General features: G+C 46.8%; 1 protein-coding gene across 1 annotated transcript; it reads left to right on the top strand.

Annotated features, from left to right (window-relative positions):
• Positions 1-1688: 1688 nt before the first annotated feature.
• LOC123141293 (pectate lyase-like) lies at positions 1689-3154 on the top strand. The gene is made up of 2 exons (XM_044560470.1): positions 1689-2702; positions 2782-3154. The coding sequence occupies exons 1-2, from the start codon at positions 1782-1784 to the stop codon at positions 2995-2997; spliced, it is 1137 nt and encodes a 378-aa protein (XP_044416405.1). The 5' UTR covers positions 1689-1781; the 3' UTR covers positions 2998-3154.
• Positions 3155-22302: the final 19148 nt, after the last annotated feature.

Genomic DNA, 22302 nt, shown 5'->3' on the forward strand with positions numbered 1-22302 from the left:
AGTGTGGACATCAAGTTGCAGGGACTGTAACTTTAACACACTAGTGTCGGAGAAATTGCAAAGTTTAGCCATCGAAGGATCATAGAAGGCATGATTCCAGAGAAGTAACTGATTATGAGAGGATATTGAGCTAGGGGTTTTCTCCCTTAGAGGAGGCCAAGATACTCGGCGCCATAGAGCTCCTCTTGTGCGCAGCGTCATGGTCTGTCTGATGTAGCTCGTCTTGGTCCTCTGGCTTTGCTCTGATGATCGTTTAATTAATTGTGTTTTACTCTAACTTTGTAATATTAGTGTCATTAACAGTTTGGACTCGCTGCTGGATCCGATGTACAAGTAGTTAAACAAAAAACTTCTCGACCTCTGCGTTGTTATATGCGAGCTCAAAGCGGTGAAGACCATAACGACCAATCCCCTCGAGCCACCCATCTGCCTCCCATTTCCGTCTCTCCTCCTCCCATGTTCTCGACCACCACCGCGCCCCTCCACTTCCCCTTCGCTTCTCTCTCCTCATCTGCTCTCGAACCCTTGTGCGTTGTTATCCCGTCTCACCGTCGACTGTCTCTAGGCCTCTTCCTCTCTTCTTCTCATAATTGCACTTTTTTTTGTTTCCAATTAAATAATAAATACGCATTTTTATTCACATGTAATATGTTACCTCTTGCTATGTGTTATCTTGTAAAATTATGGCCCATCCATATAGTATATATTTACATTCATGCTGTCAAATTGTAGAATGTACGTTGTTTTGAAAAATCAACCGGGGGGGGGGGGGGGGGGAGCTCCCCACCTGAATATATTTCTCAAGTTTTGTAATCCATCGTTCGACTGATTACAAAAAGGTGAATTACATAAGCACGTGTAAGCGTGAGGACAGTTAAGAACGCCACGAGGAGGCGGCCTGTTTTTCTTCTGGCTTCTTCATCATGTGAGTCCAAAGCATAAGGTCTTGTAGGATGTTCTTTAGGGTGGTGATGATGTGGTGGTTCTGCTGCTTGAAGGTCATGGCATTTATGGAATCCCATATCTTCCATAGAATGATGAGCAACACTGAGTTCCAGATTCTGAAATCAGTGTTGGCGGGTATGTGGCAATCCCAAAGATCGCTGACGCTAGGAGTGAAGCCAAGTCTGAGCCATATCCGCCGCGCGAGGGGGCAGTTTATGAATATGTGCATTGTGATAGGACAACGTAACTAATACCATCTAAAGTTGCAAGTATAAAAAGGTTGTGATATGCAAATAACTCTTGGTTTAAATCGAGACCTTGGACCATTCAGCGCAATGGGCCATCTAGTGAAAAGAACGGATGAACATCACAAACGTGTGGGAGGTTGGGAGGAAAGATATGATGTACTACCTCCCGCTTACTGTGATTTGTAACTGATCATTTCCGGCATTGGAAAAAAAAACTCACTCCCTCAATTCCTCTTCTTCCATTTGTGTAATAATTTAATATCCATTTGTGTCATAATACCGTATATTAGAACCAACAAGGGAATCCATATATACCTAATTTGCGTCCTTTAAAATCAATCAATCAGTGTTATTGACAAGACAAAACACATCCTGCAGAAAATAGGAAAAGCTTTACAAGTTATCAGCTAGTTCCTAAAATGGAGATGTCCATGATCTATTGCCATATATATTAGCTGTTTCGCTTACTCTATTATTATTCGGCGGCCTTGTGCATCCAGAGTAGATCGATCTGTATAGCATCACGTACTGTGCAGGTACTGATCTTCTATCTGTTCAAATCGTCACAAGATATCTGTATCAGGAACAATGGCCATTCTCCTCTTCTTATTTTTCACATCCATTTTATCCATTTCCTACTCTTCGCCATTGCCGGTCAATGCCTCCGGTAACATATCAGCGCGCCGACAACCCGGCTGCGGCACCGGCAACCCGGTCGACGACTGCTGGCGGTGCGACCCTTGCTGGGCCGACAACCGGCAGCGGCTCGCCGACTGCGCAATCGGGTTCGGCCGCAACGCCATCGGCGGCAAGGGCGGCAGGACATACGTCGTGACGGACCCCGGCGACGAGGACCCGGCCAACCCCGCCCCCGGCACGCTCCGCTACGGCCTCGTCCAGGATGAGCCCCTCTGGATCATCTTCGCCTGCAACATGACGATCCGCCCCAAGCGGGAGCTCGTCGTGAGCTCGGACAAGACGGTGGACGGCCGCGGCGCCAGCGTCGTCGTCGGCGAGGGCGGCGCGTGCTTCACGGTGCGCAACCGGAGCAACGTGATCATCCACGGCATCACCATACGCGGCTGCAGGCCAGCGCCCAAGTCGGCGAAGAAGAAGAGCCAGCTGTCGGACGGCGACGGCGTCAGCCTCTTCGGCGCGAGGGACGTATGGGTTGACCACTGCACGCTGGAGGACTGCGCCGACGGGCTCGTCGACGTGATCGCGGCGTCGACCGGCGTGACCGTCTCCAACTGCCTCCTGACCAACCACAACAAGGCCATGCTCCTCGGCCACAACGACGCCTACGAGGACGACAGGGCCATGCGGGTCACCGTCGCCTTCAATCGCTTCGGGCCGGGCCTCGTGCAGAGGATGCCGAGGTGCCGGTTTGGGGTGTTCCATGTCGTCAACAACGATTACGTAAACTGGGGGAAATACGCCATCGGTGGCAGTGCATCGCCGACCATACTTAGCCAAGGCAACAGGTTCTGTGCCGGCAAGAAGAAAGAGGTGCTGCTCCTGTGTTTCATGGCGTCGTGGCCTCGTCCTGATGATGAAGCTGACCGTATGAACTCTGCCATTTCTGCAGGTGACGAAGCGCGACGGCGACCCGCCGAAGAGCGAGTGGCAGAAGTGGAACTGGGTATCCGACGGCGACCTGATGTTCAACGGCGCGTTCTTCACGGCGTCCGGCAGATCCGGGCCTGAGATTAAAGCCCCCAGTTTTGCCAAGCCCGCCTCTTTCGTGGCGCCGATGACGGCCTCCGCAGGCGCTCTCTCGTGCAGCAAGGGTTCTCTGTGCTGAAGAGCAAACGTCGGCTCGCTCAAGACTACTAGATATATAGCCACGTAGAATAAACGGCCACCACGTCGGATTCTTTTATTTTTCCATTGCACCAGTAGAGCCTATATAGTCTTTTGAAAAGTAGGTTATACTTGATTTGTTATTAATTCCTCCTCTGTCAGGCCGAAGTTGGGTTTATTTTCTTGCTTTTTTTTTAAGAAGGATTACGCCGGACCTGAGCAATGATACAACCATTTTATATATTATTCAGCAGACCAAACAAAATAAATACATGGATCAACCCACATAGCGTGACCATCCTACGCGCGCCCATCCACACGCCGACACGCCGCGCCACGCTGCTGAGAGCCGCCATCGGCCTTGCGGTAGATGTAACACTGCTCCTCCTCTTACCCCCTCCAGCTAGCTCATGCTCCAAAATTGTTCCCTCAAGAGGGAGAACAAAACCGAAAGCACCATCGTCGTCCGATCCGGAATGCCCTGGTCTACGGTTTCCCCTGGATCATCCCGAGCATGGTGACACGACCTGCAGCAATGATGCCTCGAGAAGGAAAAACGGCATCAGAGACGCCGCCATCATCCGCCATGACCACAGTTGGCATGATTTTCACCGGACGTTGTGTCGCCCCACTCTCGTAGCTGACCGGATCCTTGCGGAGCCTCGCTATGAAGACGTATGCTGCCTACCGACCCTCACCGGTCCCTCCACGCGCTGCCTACCGACCAAGGCCACGCCCCTCACCGGTGGTACTGGAGCGCGCACCACATCGATGAAGACGGAGCCTGAAGGTGAAAAGGTCCCTAGCAAGGATGTCGTTGTCGTCTCTTTGAGGTCGGGTTCGAGCCATGGCAGCCTTTATTCCCCGTCGCGCCGTCACCACCAACAAAACAATGTCGTCGAACAACCTAGTCCTGGCCCTATCTACAAACCCGACACGAAGCACCGGGGTCCCCTCCTCCTCTCATCATCGAAGCGAAGAACAGATGAATGGGGAACCCCCTGAGAACGCCTTTTTAATTCTGTTGTAGCCTACAGTCGATTTGGTCTTTCCCGTCGATGGGAAGATGGCCGCCGATGGCCTCACGTCGATCTGTGATGGCCGCTGCCGCCCATGTGATGGCCGCTGCCGCCCAACCCTACTCCCTCTGTCCTCTCCTCCCCCGCCGACACAGTCCAAATCTGTCTAGTGGAACTAGTAACTTAGGACATGAGTTTAGCCGACTGTGATATACGAAGAACAAGTGGGAAAGCATGGCATCATACAAGCTAGTATAAATCTTTCTAGTGTAACTATGGTGTTTTGCTTCTGGGGACACATCTGGGAAAGCATGGCATCATACAAGCTAGTCTAAATCTTTCTAGTGTAACTGGTAAGAACGAGCCTGAAACTGGGTTCAGTTAGCCCACATTTGCAACCAAATCGGCCATGACGCTGGAACTTGGCAGCGTCCTCCGTGGTAGTCTCCTCTCCTCTCCGCCACCGCCGCCCAAGTCCGAAGTCCTAAGTCGCACGCGCACCCCGCACGCGGATGGATGACTGTTGCTAGTATATATAGAGATGGTTTTGGAAGAAGGCATGGTGGAGAGAACAAGGAGGTTGTGCTGCCATGGATCAGTGACATGGCGCAAGCCCCACAGATCAATGACAAGGCGCAATCCAGGCCCTTGTTGTCCGGTGGGTATCCCTAGGGTGTTTAATGACATGGTGATAGCAGGCATGCATCCATTTCCAGGAAAGGGGTTTATTAAGTGGCATGGTTTGGTTGGTTTTGACTAGATTATGCAGGGTGCGGCAATTGTTCTACGTCTTTACACTAGATTTTGCACAACATAGCAGATTTTTTTCTCTTTTGTGGGGCGGATGAAGCATTTTTGTTTTGTTTTGAAAGGCAGATGAAGAGATTACCCAGTGAGTGAGAACATTTGTTGATTGTAACCACAACAAGATGCAGAATTTGTTTACTTTCTGTAAAGCCAGAACTTGCCCAAGCTCCCTAGAGCCTCCATGATCTCTCTGTCTATCTATGTGCCGCCTATTTTAGCAGGTGAAGCGGAAAAAACCACGGCGAGGAACGCAACGCACTTGCAATGCATCTGCATGTACAAACAAGAGAGAAGGTTTGCTCCAAACACTTTGATTATTCATATGTTCACAGCCAGCCACATCAACATCAATGACCCTACTCCATATACACTGTAAGACATTGCTCCAAGCATCTACGCCCTTTTGAAGCGCACCAATGATTGCATGGTCAAGGTCATGCAAGATAATGATGTCAGCTAGGACTACGTCGGTATTTCCCCAAAGAGGAAGGATGATGCAGCACAGTGATACGTCTCTGTCGTATCTATAACTTTTGATTGTTCCATGCCAATATACAACTTTCATATACTTTTGGCAACTTTTTATACGATTTTTGGGACTAACATATTGATCCAGTGCCCAGTGCCAGTTCCGGTTTGTTGTATGTTTTATGTTTCGCAGAAAACCCATGTCAAACGGAGTCCAAACGTGATAAAAAAGGACGGAGAATATTTTTGGAATATTCGTGATATTTGGGAAGAAGAATCAACGCAAGACGGTGCCCGAGGGGACCACGAGGCAGGGGGCGCGCCCCTGACCCTCATGGGCACCCCGTAAGGCGGTTTGTAACGCCCCGGATTCGATGCGCCATGTGTCACCCAGTTATTCGCTGTCGTTGCCATGTCATTTGCTTGCGTGTTGCATTTTGCCATGTCATCATCTGCATGTTTTTCAAAACTTGCATCCGTTCGGGTTCTCCCGGTTCTCTCCGTTGTCCGTTCTAAGCTCGGACACTCTCGCATCGCGTCCGTCGCCCCTCTCAGTCCTTGTTTCGTGAGCGGGAGAAAAACGTTCTCGGAATGGGTCGGTATTTGCCGAGTGGCCTTGGTATAGCACCGACAGACCGCCCGTCAAATTTCGTTCCATTTGGAGGTCGGTTGATGCCCCAACGGTTAACCGCGTAGCCCGAAACCCCCTCTCTCTCTTTGCAGCCCAACACCCCTTGACCACAGCCTACTAGCCCAGCAAAAACCCCTCCATGCTCTCGGTCGTTCAATCACGATCGTGTGGGCGAAAACCGCACCTCGTTTGGACACTCCTAGCTCCCTCTACCTATATATATGTGCTTTCCTCCGAAATTTCGTACAGTCCAAACCCTAACCCCACTCCTCTGCGCCACCGGACGAAATCGCCGCCGCCGGACATGTCCGCCGGACACCTCGCTCCGGCCAATCAGCTCCCGCCACGTCACCCCGCCGCCGCTCTCCTCCAACCGGCGCCCTCCACGTGTCCCCGCGCCTCCTCTCTCTCTCCTCCCCGCCGCCGCGGCCCGCGAAGCCCATCCGGGGCCCGCGCGGGCCCGAGCCGCCGCCGCCGCCCGCGATCGCCGCGCCTGGCTCCCGCGCCGCCGCCCTCCGCTTCCGCCTCCATCGCCCGAGGCGACCCCGCCGCCGTCCTGCCGCGCCTCCATGGGAGCCCGAGCCCGAGCTCGAGCTCGCCGGAGCATCCCGTGCTCCGCCCGCTGCCCCGCCGCCGTGTCCCCGCGCCACCCTCCGCCGGTGCGGCCCCGACTCCGGCCGGCCCCGACCGCCCCCCTCGCCGGCCTCTCCTTCCTCCGGTGCAGCCCCGATCCCCTCCGTCGAACTCCCTCCGTCCCGATCTGGATCTGACAGAGAGGTTGACTTTCCCTCCCCCTCTAATTTCTCTAAGTCTGTAAAATTTTGCAATATGTTGCCATGTTCTCTGCATCATAACTGCATGCATACTGCTCCGTTTAGTGCGTGTAATATGTTGAAATATTCATTGAGAGATGATCTACATTTCATTACATTCTGCCATGTTTGTTTGAGCTCATCTTGATGCCCTAATCATCGTTGCAAGACTGCTATGTGATGTTAACTGCTGTCTGTTATCAGAACTTGGTGATTTGTCTTTTTCATTGCAGTTTGTGTGTGCATCCTATGAGCTAGATGTCTACATGTGTTTTGGTCTACATCATGCCATATTTACAGTGGTGTTTGTCTTTTATTTTTTTGATCTATGTGGTTACTAGCAGAAGCATGCAAAGTAGCCTCCATGATGTTGCTGATTTCTATGACTTAGTGATTTCTGCCAAGTCTGAGTCTGTTATATTTTGTTGCCATATAAACCTGCTGCTACAAGTCATTCTGTGCATGATCTGGAGATGTTCACTAAGGATGTTTTGTTGTTGATGTTATTCTCTATCTATCCATGCCCTTGTTTGCATTTATAGCTTGCTGTAGATTGTTGTAATCTTGCTCTACGTTTGCTATAAAATGTTCCTGGCAGATTGTTCACATGTTAATCAATTTTGCCATGGTTGTTACTAGTGATACACGCACCCTATGACTATGCTATTGCCATGTTTAGCTTAATATTCATGCCATCTTACTGTTGGTTACCTTGCCATGCCATGTTTTGCTTTGTGGTGAGTGGTTCAAGCTCACCAACATGCCTACTTATCGTTGTTTTTGCCATGTCCTGTTATTTTCACTAAGTCTGAATCTGTCATATTACTTGCTATGTTTACATGGGTGCCATCATATCTTCTGTGCCTTTTTGGCTCGTGATCAGTAAGGGACTTTTGTTCTATGCCATTATTAGATTCATGCCATGCCTTTGTTTACTATGATATGTTCCTCTAGCATGTTGTTTCATAGCTCTAAACTTTGCAACCTGATGTTATTTCTGCCATGTCTAGTGATTTGTGCTGTTTTGATGCTTGCAAGATGCCTAGTTGCTGTTTTGGACAGATTGTTGTTATATCTTGTTTGGAGTGTATGTGTTGCACCGTTGCTCCGTTTTGGGCATGCTCTATATGAAACTTGCTTAGAATTGCATGTAGTTTCATATTACCTTGTTGCATCCTTGTTTCGAGTGTGTTTTCTTGACGTTTGTATGCATTTTGCATCAATGCCATGTTTAACTTGTTTTGCTCACATCTTCTAGGTCGTAGCTCCGAATCTAATGAACTTTATATGTAACTTGACTAGAATTTCGTGTAGATCATTTTGGTGCATATTAACTTGCTGTTTAATAACTTGAACATAAGGCTTATTCAGATCTGGACCAATTTCGAAATTTGCATATGAGGACTTACCGGAACGGTCATATGTTGTTTCCGGCCTCATTTAAACTTGCTTTGTTGTGTTGTTCTGGTATGCATCATCTCTTGCCATGAGTAGCTTCATGTAGCCTTGTCATGCATCATACTTGATTGAGCATCATGTCTTGTTCATGTGTGGTGTGTTTACCTTGTTGTGTGCTTCTTCTCGATAGTTCCCGTGTCGTTGTGATCGTGAGGATTCGTTCGTCTTCGTGGCTTCATCTTCTTCATGGACTCGTTCTTCTTCCTAGCGGGATTTCAGGTAAGATGACCGTCACCTTGGATCTCATTACTATCATTGCTATGCCAGTTGCTTCGTTTTATCGCTATGCTGCGCTACCTATCACTTGCTCCTCAAGCCTCCCAAATTGCCATGAACCTCTAACCTTTGTCACCCTTCCTAGCAAACCATTGTTTGGCTATGTTACCGCTTTGCTCAGCCCCTCTTATAGCGTTGCTAGTTGCCGGTGAAGATGAAGATTGCTCCATGTTGGATTATGTTTATGTTGGGATATCACAATATCTTTTATTTAATTAATGCATCTATATACTTGGTAAAGGGTGGAAGGCTCGGCCTTATGCCTGGTGTTTTGTTCCACTCTTGCCGCCCTAGTTTCCGTCATACCGGTGTTATGCTCCTTGATTTTGCGTCCCTTACGCGGTTGGGTGATTTATGGGACCCCCTTGACAGTTCGCTTTGAATAAAACTCTTCCAGCAAGGCCCAACCTTGGTTTTACATTTGCCTCACCTAACCTTTTTCCCTTGGGAGTCGCGCTCTCGAGGGTCATCTTCATTTTACCCCCCCGGGCCAGTGCTTCTCCAAGTGCTGGTCCAAACCGAGCGATGTCCGACGCCCCCTGGGCAACCAGGGTCTATGCCAACCCGACGTCTGCCTCATCCGGTGTGCCCTGAGAACGAGATATGTGCAGCTCCTATCGGGATTTGTCGGCACATCCGGGCGGCTTTGCTGGTTTTGTTTTACCATCGTTGAAATGTCTTGTAACTGGGATTCCGAGACTGATCGGGTCTTCCCGGGAGAAGGAATATCCTTCGTTGACCGTGAGAGCTTATAATGGGCTAAGTTGGGACACCCCTGCAGGGTATAAACTTTCGAGAGCCGTGCCCGCGGTTATGTGGCAGATGGGAATTTGTTAATATCCGGTTGTAGAGAACTTGACACTTGACACTTGACTTAACTAAAACGCATCAACCGCGTGTGTAGCCGTGATGGTCTCTTCTCGGCGGAGTCCGGGAAGTGAACACGGTTTCTGGGTTATGTTTGACGTAAGTAGGAGTTCAGGATCACTTCTTGATCATTGCTAGTTTCACGACCGTTCCGTTGCTTCTCTTCTCGCTCTTATTTGCGTAAGTTAGCCACCATACTTGCTTAGCCGCTGCTGCAACCTCACCACTTTACCCCTTCCTTACCCATTAAAGCTTTGCTAGTCTTGATACCCATGGTAATGGGATTGCTGAGTCCTCGTGGCTCACAGTTTACTACAACACCAGTTGCAGGTACCGGTTTGCGATGATCATGACGCGAGAGCGATGTTGCTTGTTTTGGACTTCTTCTTCTGCTTCTTCTTCGATCAGGGGATAGGTTCCAGGTCGGCAGCCTGGGCTAGCAGGGTGGATGTTGTTTGAGCTTCTGTTTGTGTTTCATCCGTAGTCGGATGTTGATCTTATGTATGATGTATTGATGTATTATTGCGGCATGTGTATGCCTTGTATGTATCCCCATCTATTATGTAATGTTGATGTAATGATATCCACCTTGCAAAAGCGTGTCAATATGCGGTTCTATCCTTGGTGGGACCTTCGAGTCTCTTTAGGATAGTATCGCATATTGGGCGTGACACGGTTGCTACTCTTCTTTGGCCGCAAGAAAGCTAATTTTCGGAAAAATAAATCTTGGCGAAGGTTTCAATCCAATCGGAGTTACAGATCTTCGGTTATAAAAGAAATGGTGAAAGGGCAGAATCCAGAACGCAGAAACAGAGAGAGACAGAGAGACAGATCCAATCTCGGAGGGGCTCTCGCCCCTCCCATGCCATGGAGGCCATGGACCAGAGGGGAAACCCTTCTCCCACCTAGGGAGAAGGCCAAGGAAGAAGGAGAAGGAGGGGGGCTCTCTCCCCCTCGCTTCCGGTGGCGCCGGAACGCCGCCGGGGCCATCATCATCACCGCGATATACACCAACACCACCGTCATCTCCACCAACATCTTCATCACCTTCCCCCATTTATCTATAGCGGTCCACTCTCCCGCAACCCATTGTACCCTCTACTTGAACATGGTGCTTTATGCTTCATATTATTATCCAATGATGTGTTGCCATCCTATGATGTCTGAGTAGATTTTCGTTGTCCTATCGGTAATTGGTGAATTGCTATGATTGGTTTAATTTGCTTGTGGTTATGTAGCTGTCCTTTGGTTCCCATCATATGAGCGCGCGCGTGGATCGCACCATAGGGTTAGTTGTATGTTGATAAGACTATGTATTGGAGGGCAAGAGTGACAGAAGCTTCAACCTAGCATAGAAATTGATGCATACGGGATTGAAGGGGGGCCAAGGTTGGAAAAAGCAGTAGGCGTAAGCGAGGCGGTTGGCCTTCGCCTAGTGCCTAGGCGGTGCCTAAGCGCCCTAGGCGTGGCCTAGGCGGTAATATAGTTTTCACCCGTACTGTATTTGTGATTAATATATGGGTGTTGATATTAGTTTAGGGCATATAAATAAGTTAATTACCGTCTACTGCCATTGGAATATAATCCATTTGGCACATCAGTGCAATATGTGGCATGATTTCTTGCTTGCGTAGGCAATTCCTTGCTTGCCCTGCCTAGACCTCCATTTATGCCCTAGGCGAGGCGTTTGGCCATTGCCTAGCGCCTAGGCGTGCCTAAGCGCCTCCTAGGCACTGCCTTTTCCAACAGAGAGGGGGGCCAATATATCTTAATGCTATGGTTGGGTTTTACCTTAATGAACTTTAGTAGTTGCGGATGCTTCCTAATAGTTCCAATCATAAGTGCATAGAATTCCAAGCCAGGGATGACATGCTAGCAGTGGCCTCTCCAACATAAAACTTGCTATCGGTCTAGTAAAGTAGTCAATTGCTTAGGGACAATTTCACAACTCCTACCACCACTTTTCCACACTCGCTATACCAACTTTATTGCTTCTTTATCTAAACAGCCCCAACTTTTTATTTACGCGCTCTTTATTATCTTGCAAACCTATCCAACAACACCCCCAAAGTACTTCTAGTTTTATACTTGTTCTAGGTAAAGCGAACGTTAAGCTTGCATAGAGTTGTATCGGCGGTCGATAGAACTTGAGGGGATATTTGTTCTACGTTTAGCTCCTCGTTGGGTTCGACACTCTTACTTATCGAAAGAGGCTACAATTGATCCCCTATACTTGTGGGGTATCAAGACCTTTTTCTGGCGCCGTTGCCGGGGAGTTATAGCGTGGGGTTAATATTCTCGTGTGTGCTTGTTTGCTTTAATTTTTATTTGCTGTTCTTAGTTGTTTTCTATATTTAGTTATGGGTAGGAAACACAAAATACCCAAAAAATTAGTTGTACCTACTGAACCAATGGTTGAAGAACCACTCAAAATCTATCACACTCCTGAAGCTTTTTACTTGGATCATCTTCGATCCCTTTGTGCTCGTGCTGAAACCCCAACTAGCTTAGTTGAGGGAAAATCTTTAGATGAGCATGCTTGTTATGTGCGACACCGCTTATCGCAAAAAGGGAAACTTTTACTGGATCAAATTCATTGTTTGCAATGCTATGCTTGGAATTTATGTGAAATATATGATGTTACTTGTTGTTCTGAAAACCCTAAGAAACACCTTCCCTACCAATGTGAGTTTAGTGATAATGGAATCGTATCTTCGTATGCTAAGGGTGTTTATAATTACTATGATGTTCAACAAATTGAAGAATTTGTTGCTTTTAAGGGTGCTTATGAAATTGCTTCTTTGATTGAAAAGTATGATGCTACTCTTTACAAATCTGAAAATTTTGCCATACTTGAGTATTGTTATGATAATTATGCTTCTAATGCCTATGTTAAACCATATATTGAGGACTCCTCTGCTGTCCAAGAAGAGACTAATATTTTGCAGGAGTCTATGGAAGAAGAAATTAATGACATTGGGAGCTCATTGGATGAAAAAGATGAGGAGGAGAGCGAAGAACAAAAGGAGGAAGAGCGGATTGATCACCCGTGCTCACCTTCTAATGAGAGTAACTCTTCAACTCATATATTATTTAATTTCCCTTTGTGCTTACCGAAGGATGAATGCTATGATGATTGTTATGGTCCCATTCATTCTTTTGAAATACCCCTTTTTGATGAACTTGATGCTTGCTATGCTTGTGGCCATGATGCCAATATGAATGATGCTTATGGAGATGAACTTGCTATAGTTCCTTATGTTAAACATGAAATTTTTGCTATTGCACCCACACATAATAGTCCTATTATCTATTTGAATTCTCCAAACTACACTATATCGGAGAAGTTTGCTCTTATCAAGGATTATGTTGATGGGTTGCATTTTACCGTTGCACATGATGATTTTGATGAATGTAATATGCATGTGCTTTCTGCTCCTACTCGCAATTATTATGAGAGAGGAACTACATCTCCACCTCTCTATGTTTACAACACGATAAAATTGCAAAAAACTGTTTATACTATGCATTGGCCTTTACTATATGTGCATGAATTGTTCTTCTATGACATGCCGATGCATAGGAAGAGAGTTAGACTTCGTCATTATATGATATATGTTACTTTGTGCTCACTACTAAATTACAAATCATTGTTAATTAAAATTGGCTTTGATATACCTTAGAATCCGGGTGGATCCATTACTTGAGCACTATATGCCTAGCTTAATGGCTTTAAAGAAAGCGCTGCCAGGGAGACAACCCGGAAGTTTTAGAGAGTCGTTTATTTCTGTTGTGTGCTCTTATAAATTTTAAAAATAAAAATAATGTGTCGAGGTTTGCCTTTAGGATGTTTTAGACTACTTGTTGGTTTGTGCGGTGCAGGACAGAAACTTTGGCTGTAGTGCGCGATTTTACATTTTTTACTGGAACGTCAAATGGTTGTGAAACTTTTTGCACTGTCTTTCTATACAAATTATTTATTTTCCTAATTTGGCAGAATTTTTGGAGTACCAGAAGTATGGTGAACGTTCAGATTATTACAGACTGCATGTTTAAAACAGATTCTGTTTTTGATGCATAGTTTGCTTGTTTTGATGAAACTATCGATTTATATCAGTGGATTAAGCCATGGAAAAGTTATATTACAGTAGCTACAATGCAAAAACAAAATATGAATTGGTTTGCAACAGTACTTAGAGTAGTAATTTGCTTTATTATACTAACGGATCTTACCGAGTTTTCTTTTGAGTTTTGTGTGGATAAAGTGTTCGAAAATCGAGGAGGTCTCGATGCGAGGAGAAGGAGGAGAGGCAAGAGCTCAAGCTTGGGGATGCCCAAGGCACCCCAAGTAAATATTCAAGGAGACTCAAGCGTCTAAGCTTGGGGATGCCCCGGAAGGCATCCCATCTTTCTTCAACAAATATCGGTATGTTTTCAGATTCGTTTCGTTCATGCGATATGTAAATCTTGGAGCGTCTTTTGCATTTAGTTTTCACTTTTCCTTTATGCACCATGCTGGTATGAGATAGTCCATGGTTGATTTATAGAATGCTCATTCCACTTCACTTATATCTTTTGAGTATGGCTTTATAGAATGCTTCTTGTGCTTCACTTGTATCATTTGAAGTTTGGATTGCCTGTTTCTTTTCAGATAGAAAACCGCCATTTGTAGAATACTCTTTTGCTTCACTTATACTTGTTAGAGTGTGGGCATATATTTTGTAGAAAGAATTAAACTCTCTTGCTTCACTTATATATATTTAGAGAGATGACAGGAATTGGTCATTCACATGGTTAGTCATAAAATCCTACATAAAACTTGTAGATCGCTGAATATGATATGTTTGATTCCTTGCAATAGTTTTGCGATATAAAGATGGTGATATTAGAGTCATGCTAGTGGGTAGTTTTGGATTGTAGAAATACTTGTGTTGAAGTTTGTGATTCCCGTAGCATGCACGTATGGTGAACCGTTATGTAACGAAGTTGGAGCATGAAGTATTTATTGATTGTCTTCCTTATGAGTGGCGGTCGAGGACGAGCGATGGTCTTTTCCTACCAATCTATCCCCCTAGGGGCATGCGTAGTAGTACTTTTCTTCGAGGGCTAATAAACTTTTGCAATAAGTATGTGAGTTCTTTATGACTAATGTTGAGTCCATGGATTATACGCACTCTCACCCTTCCATCATTGCTAGCCTCTTCGGTACCGTGCATTGCCCTTTCTCACCTTAAGAGTTGGTGCAAACTTCGCCGGTGCATCCAAACCCCGTGATACGATACGCTCTATCACTCATAAACCTCCTTATATCTTCCTCAAAACAACCACCATACCTACCTATTATGGCATTTCCATAGCCATTCCGAGATATATTGCCATGCAACTTCCATCATCATCATATACATGACTTGAGCATTTATTGTCATATTGCTTTGCATGATCGTAAGATAGCTAGCATGATGTTTTCATGGCATGTCCGTTTTTTGATGTCATTGCTACACTAGATCATTGCACATCCCGGTACACTGCCGGAGGCATTCATATAGAGTCATATCTTTGTTCAAGTATCGAGTTGTAATATTGAGTTGTAAGTAAATAAAAGTGTGATGATCATTATTATTAGAGAATTGCCCCCCCCCCCAAAAAGGGGGGCAATGTTACTATCCTTTTACCACACTTGTGCTTCAAAGTAGCACCATGTTCTTCATATAGAGAGTCTCTTGAGTTATCACTTTCATATACTAGTGGGAATTTTTATTATAGAACTTGGCTTGTATATTCCAATGATGGGCTTCCTCAAATGCCCTAGGTCTTCATGAGCAAGCAAGTTGGATGCACACCCACTTAGTTCCAGTTTGAGCTTTCATATACTTATAGCTCTAGTGCATCCGTTGCATGGCAATCCCTACTCCTCACATTGACATCAATTGATGGGCATCTCCATAGCCCGTTGATTAGCCGCGTCGATGTGAGACTTTCTCCTTTTTTGTCTTCTCCACACAACCTCCACCATCATCTTCTATTTCACCTATAGTGCTATGTCCATGGCTCACGCTCATGTATTGCGTGAGGGTTGAAAAGGCTGAAGCGCGTTAAAAAGTATGAACCAATTGCTCGGCTTGTCATCGGGGTTGTGCATGATTTGAATATTTTGTGTGGTGAAGATGGAGCATAGCCAGACTATATGATTTTGTAGGGATAAATTTCTTTGGCCACGTTATTTTGAAAAGACATGATTGCTTTATTAGTATGCTTGAAGTATTATTGTCTTAATGTCAAATGATAGACTATTCCTTTGAATCACTCGTGTCTTAATATTCATGCCATGATTGGATTATGTGATCAAGATTATGCTAGGTAGCATTCCACATCAAAAATTATCTTTTTTATCATTTACCTACTCAAGGACGAGCAGGAATTAAGCTTGGGGATGCTGATACGTCTCCATCATATCTATAATTTTTTATTGTTCCATGCCAATATTATACAACTTTCATATAATTTTGGCAACTTTTTATACTATTTTTGGGACTAACATATTGATCCAGTGCCCAGTGCCAGTTCCTGTTTGTTGCATGTTTTATGTTTCGCAGAAAACCCATATAAAACGGAGTCCAAACGTGATAAAAACGGACGGAGAATATTTTTGGAATATTCATGATATTTGGGAAGAAGAATCAACGCGAGATGGTGCCCGAGGGGGCCACGAGGCAGGGGGGCGCGCCCAGGGGGGCAGGCACGCCCCTGACCCTCGTGGGCACCCCGTAAGGCGGTTGCTACTCTTCTTTGTCCGCAAGAAAGCTATTTTTCGGAAAAAAATCTTGGCGAAGGTTTCAATCCAATCGGAGTTACGGATCTCCGGTTATAAAAGAAACAGTGAAAGGGCAGAATCCAGAACGCAGAAACAGAGAGAGACAGAGAGACATATCCAATCTCGGAGGGGCTCTCGCCCCTCCCATGCCATGGAGGCCATGGACCAGAGGGGAAACCCTTCTCCCAGCTAGGGAGAAGGCCAAGGAAGAAGGAGAAGGAGGGGGGCTCTCTCCCCCTCGCTTCCGGTGGCGCCGGAACGCCACCGGGGCCATCATCATCACCGCGATCTACACCAACACCTCCGTCATCTCCACCAACATCTTCATCACCTTCCCCCATCTATCTATAGCGGTCCACTCTCCCGCAACCTGCTGTACCCTCTACTTGAACATGGTGCTTTATGCTTCATATTATTATCCAATGATGTGTTGCCATCCTATGATGTCTGAGTAGATTTTCATTGTCCTATCGGTAATTGGTGAATTGCTATGATTGGTTTAATTTGCTTGTGGTTATGTTGCTGTCCTTTGGTGCCCATCATATGAGCGCGCGCGTGGATCACACCATAGGTCAGATGTATGTTGATAAGACTATGTATTGGAGGGCAAGAGTGACAGAAGCTTCAACCTAGCATAGAAATTGGTGCATACGGGATTGAAGGGGGACCAATATATCTTAATGCTATGGTTGGGTTTTACCTTAATGAAAGTTAGTAGTTGCGGATGCTTGCTAATAGTTCCAATCATAAGTGCATAGAATTCCAAGTCAGGGATGACATGCTAGCAGTGGCCTCTCCCACATAAAACTTGTTATCGGTCTAGTAAAGTAGTCAATTGCTTAGAGACGATTTCGCAACTCCTACCACCACTTTTCCACACTCGCTATACTAACTTTATTGCTTCTTTATCTAAACAGCCCCAACTTTTTATTTATGCGCTCTTTATTATCTTGCAAACCTATCCAACAACACCTCCAAAGTACTTCTAGTTTTATACTTGTTCTAGGTAAAGCGAACGTTAAGCTTGCTTAGAGTTGTATCGGCGGTCGATAGAACTTGAGGGAATATTTGTTCTACCTTTAGGTCCTCGTTGGGTTCGACACTCTTACTTATCGAAAGAGGCTACAATTGATCCCCTATACCTGTGGGTTATCACATAGCGATGCTACGTCTGCAACGTATCTATAATTTTTGATTGCTCCATGCTATATTATCTTCTGTTTTGGACATTATTGGGCTTTATTATCCACTTTTATATTATTTTTGGGACTAACCTACTAACCGGAGGCCCAACCCAGAATTGCTGTTTTTTGCCCATTTCAGAGTTTCGCAGAAAAAGAATATCAAACGGAGTCCAAACGGAATGAAACCTTCGGGAACGTGATTTTCGGAACGAACATGATCCAGAGGACTTGGACCGTACGTCAAGAAATCAAGCAGGAAGCCACGAGGTAGGGGGCGCGCCTACCCCCCTGGGCGCGCCCTCCATCCTCTTGGGCCCCACGTTGCTCCACTGACGTACTCCTTCCTCCTATATATACCTACGTACCCCAAACGATCAGATACGGAGCCAAAAACCTAATCACACCGCCGCAACCTTCTGTACCCACGAGATCCCATCTTGGGGCCTGTTCCGGAGCTCCGCCGGAGGGGGCATCCATCACGGAGGGCTTCTACATCAACACCATAGCCTCTCCGATGAAGTGTGAGTAATTTACCTCAGACCTTCGGGTCCATAGTTAGTAGCTAGATGGCTTCCTCTCTCTTTTTGGATCTCAATACAATGTTCTCCCCCTCTCTCATGGAGATCTATTCGATGTAATCTTCTTTTGCAGTGTGTTTGTTGAGACTGATGAATTGTGGGTTTATGATCAAGTTTATCTATGAACAATATTTGAATCTTCTGAATTCTTTTATGTATGATTGGTTATCTTTGCAAGTCTCTTCGAATTATCAGTTTGGTTTGGCCTACTAGATTGATCTTTCTTGCAATGGGAGAAGTGCTTAGCTTTGGGTTCAATCTTGCGGTGTCTTTTCCCAGTGACAGTAGGGGCAGCAAGGCACGTATTGTATTGTTGCCATCGAGGATAACAAGATGGGGTTTTTATCATATTTCATGAATTTATCGCTCTACATCATGTCATCTTGCTTAAGACGTTACTCTGTTCTTATGAACTTAATACTCTAGATGCATGCTGGATAGCGGTCGATGTGTGGAGTAATAGTAGTAGATGCAGGCAGGAGTCGGTCTACTTGTCTCGGACGTGATGCCTATATACATGATCATACCTAGATATTCTCATAACTATGCTCAATTATGTCAATTGCTCAACAGTAATTTGTTCACCCACCATAAAATACTTATGCTCTTGAGAGAAGCCACTAGTGAAACCTATGGCCCCCGGGTCTATCTTCATCATATTAATCTTCCAACACTTAGTTATATCCGTTGCTTTTTACTTTGCTTTTATTTTACTTTGCATCTTTATCATAAAAATACCAAAAATATTATCCTATCATATCTATCAGATCTCACTCTCGTAAGTGACCGTGTAGGGATTGACAACCCCTTATCGCGTTGGTTGCAAGGATTTATTTGTTTTGTGTAGGTGCGAGGGACTCGCGCGTAGCCTCCTACTGGATTGATACCTTGGTTCTCAAAAACTGAGGGAAATACTTACACTACTTTGCTGCATCACCCTTTCCTCTTCAAGGGAAAACCAACGCAGTGCTCAAGAGGTAGCAAGAAGAATTTCTGGCGCCGTTGCCGGGGAGGTCTACGCAAAAGTCAACATACCAAGTATCTATCACAAACCCTTATCTCCCGCATTACATTATTTGCCATTTGCCTCTAGTTTTCCTCTCCCCCACTTCACCCTTGCCATTTTATTCGCCCTCTCTGTCGGGACCCCGATTCTAAGTCACACCGATCTAGCCTGTAACACCTCATATCACTTTGCGGCCTCACGCACGGTACTCCCACGGGTGTCGCCTTACCATGGCCCGGGACCGTTTGCGCCTTTTGGCTCACGTATATGACAACATCGCTAGCATCCATATGACAGAGAACCCGGGCCGACATGGCTAGTCGTGAACCCAAAGCGGCACTAACGTATGGGGACAGGCATACATGAATCAACATCGAACGTGTCGGTCAGCAGCGTGTGAATCCGGGCTGTAGCACTGGGCTAACAGGACTCCGGAACCCGGGCTGTAGCAGGCTAGGCAGGACTCCGGATGTCACCGCGTGACATTTCCCCGAAGGGACAGACACAGGAACTATGTGAAACACATGCCGGCCAGTCAAGTGTCCAGAGCAGTAGTGCTGGGCTAGCAGGACTCCAGTGAACCGGGCTGTAGCGGACTACTATGGCTCAAGGAGGCACTAGACTACATTTCCCCATAAGAGAGGCTGCCAAGGATAAACAACTAGATTGTCGGATCCCACACATAGCAATACACGTTACACGTACGCATAACATGCAAGTATGTGCTGTACAACATGGCATCACAACATAACGCGAACTCATATAGATAAACGGCCCAGAAGAGCCACATAGCATTAAGTACAAATAGGGGTCACATGACCCATCATTCAGAGCATACAAGCAACGGAAGCATTACATGTCTGAGTACAGACAACTACAAAAGAAAAAGGCTGAGAAGCCTGACTATCTACAAGACCCTCCCAAGGGTGCAAGATCGTAGCTGAGGTACAAGCTACTCGTCGAAGTCCAAGCGGAGCTACTAGTAAGACCGAAGTCTCCGCTGCAAAACATAAATAAAGCAACATGAGTACAAAGGTACTCAGCAAGACTTACATCAGATCCTATCATACATGCATTTGTATCAAGAAGGTAGTGTGGGGTTTAGTTGCAGCAAGCCAGCTTTGACTCAGTGGCTATCCTGTTCTAGGACTACGAGAAGCTTCTTTGAGGTAAGAAGGCGCACACGAGTCCACTAATCACCACCTCAATACACCACTATGGATTCATTCCCGTCTCACTACGAGAAGCCATCCGTAGCACTCACACTTATCTTGAGCATTTTAGAGTATCCACTTCAAGTTGTCTATGTACCACGTAAGCATCCAAGAAGTCCATAACCGAGGACACGGCTATTCGAATAGATCATGATAACCCTGCAGGGGTGTACTGCGTCACACACGCTCTCGCCACTTACCGCCATGTACACGTCGTGTACCTCGGCAACCTTCAAGCGGAAGCCTGGCGAGGGTGTCGGCCACGACCTGACTAACCACACAAGACTCTAGTCCAGGTTTATCGCCTATTCGGGTTCCATCCGCAAGGAGATCCGGCCGGGGTGTTGCTCACGGCCCCAAACGATGTGCGCAGGGTTCCCAAGCCCACCTCGCCGGATGGATCTACGCTTGGTACACCGTGCCACTTGTGCCTAGTCTGTCCCAAGCCCACCTGGCCGGGTGCCACTTGGTAGACTACTAACACTACCTACAAACACCAGAAACTAATTGCAACTCCTGGACAGAGATCAAGTTGGTTAATAAGTCGAGAGGGGTCGAGTTACCGGAACCCAATGTGTGGTAGTAGCTAGTCATTGGACGACATACACAGAACTCAGTGCTTAAGGACGGTTCCAATGAGACAACCCACCATGTACTCCTACATGGCCTCTCACCGCTACCTTTACCAAATCGTGTTCACACGCTTAACTCTCAGCACCAGAACATACCGTAACACTCCAATTCATTCCCAATGAATCAGACCTGACACAACTCTAAGCAATAGCAGGCAAGGCATGGTAGGAACACAACATGGCTCAAACAACTCCTACACATGCTAGTGGGTTTCAACTATTTACTGTGGCAATGACAGGTCATGCAGAGGAATGGGTTCAACTACCGCAGCATAAAGTAGCAGTTGAATCGTTGTTGTCCTAATGCAGTAAAAGAGAGCAGGAGCGAGAGAGTAGGTTTGTATCGGAATGAACAAGGGGGTTTGCTTGCCTGGTAGATCAACAGGGTGGCACTGCTTCTCAGACAGGTACTCTGGAACACTCTCCGGAGCAGGACCTATCGAGAGGAAACGGTGTCGACAGTCAAAAACACAATCATATGCAGCAATATGATGCATGAATATGGCATGAATATGTGATGTATTTTGAGCCAATGCATTTCGCATTCAACTTGGAAGAGATCCATTTGAACCAAGGGTTCAAATGCAACTCTAATTTAAGTCCTTATATGTGCCATTTATATGTTATCACTTATACAGTAGGTATAAGTTGGTTTGTCATGCATGAAACTAGTACAGATGGATAGATTGCATTTTTCTGATAATTTTTCATATATAAATTATTTAAATCTGAGCTACGGTTGAATTTCTATGAATTTTAGAAGTTTTACTAATTTTCTGGAATTTCCTGATTTAATTTAAATCCAGAAAGTAAATAATTGCGTCAGCATGACGTCATCGCTGCGTCAGCAGGTCAACGGCTGGCCAGGGCCAAATCTGACTGGCGGAGCCCACTGGTCAGTGAGACATGGGTTAGTTTAAGCCTAAATAAAAGATTAGGGGCACCGGGGCCCACTGTCAGCGTCAGTGGGGGTAGATTAGAGGGTGATTAGCCTTAAGCTAATCACCTGACAGGTCGGGCCCACATGGCAGGCCGGAGAGGTCGTCGCCGGCGACCTCTGGACGCGGCGGCGTCCGCGATATAGGCCACGGGGGCGGCAGCTGAGGGCACCGGGGCGTAGCCCGGGCTCGTCCGCATCCAGGGGAGGTGACGGAAGGTTGCGGGATGGCCGGAGCGGAGCTCAGGCGGCGGCCGGAGTACGGCCAAGGGCGGGCGCAACGCTGCGGTGCACGGGGAGGCCACCCGAGGGGCTCTGCGGCACCCTCGTGGCACCAGGAGCACGGTGAGGTGCTCGGGGCGAGCTGTGGTGGCCCTTGCCACGACGGTGACATGGTCGGCGGCGAGGCGCTCGCGGGCACGTCGGCTAGCACGGCTACGGCGCAAATTCGAGCGCGGGAACGGAGGGGAAATGGAGGAGAGCTCACGGAGGTTCGGCGGGCGTGCTCAGCGGCTCGGGGGAAGCTCTGGAGTCGACGGAGCGGCGATGGGGATCCACGGCGGCCGGAGGCGAAGAAGGCGACGGCGACGGCTCCACGGGGCGCTC

The sequence above is a fragment of the Triticum aestivum genome, chromosome 6D (genome assembly GCF_018294505.1).
Source record: "Triticum aestivum cultivar Chinese Spring chromosome 6D, IWGSC CS RefSeq v2.1, whole genome shotgun sequence".
NCBI classification, from domain to species: Eukaryota; Viridiplantae; Streptophyta; class Magnoliopsida; order Poales; family Poaceae; genus Triticum; species Triticum aestivum.

Excerpts from the sequence above, each read along its gene's own strand:
- LOC123141293 (XM_044560470.1), top strand. The coding sequence starts at position 1,782 with ATGGCCATTCTCCTCTTCTTATTTTTCACATCCATTTTATCCATTTCC. Across the intron at positions 2,703-2,781 it reads GTGCCGGCAAGAAGAAAGAG|GTGACGAAGCGCGACGGCGA; the intron begins GTGCTGCTCCTG and ends CCATTTCTGCAG.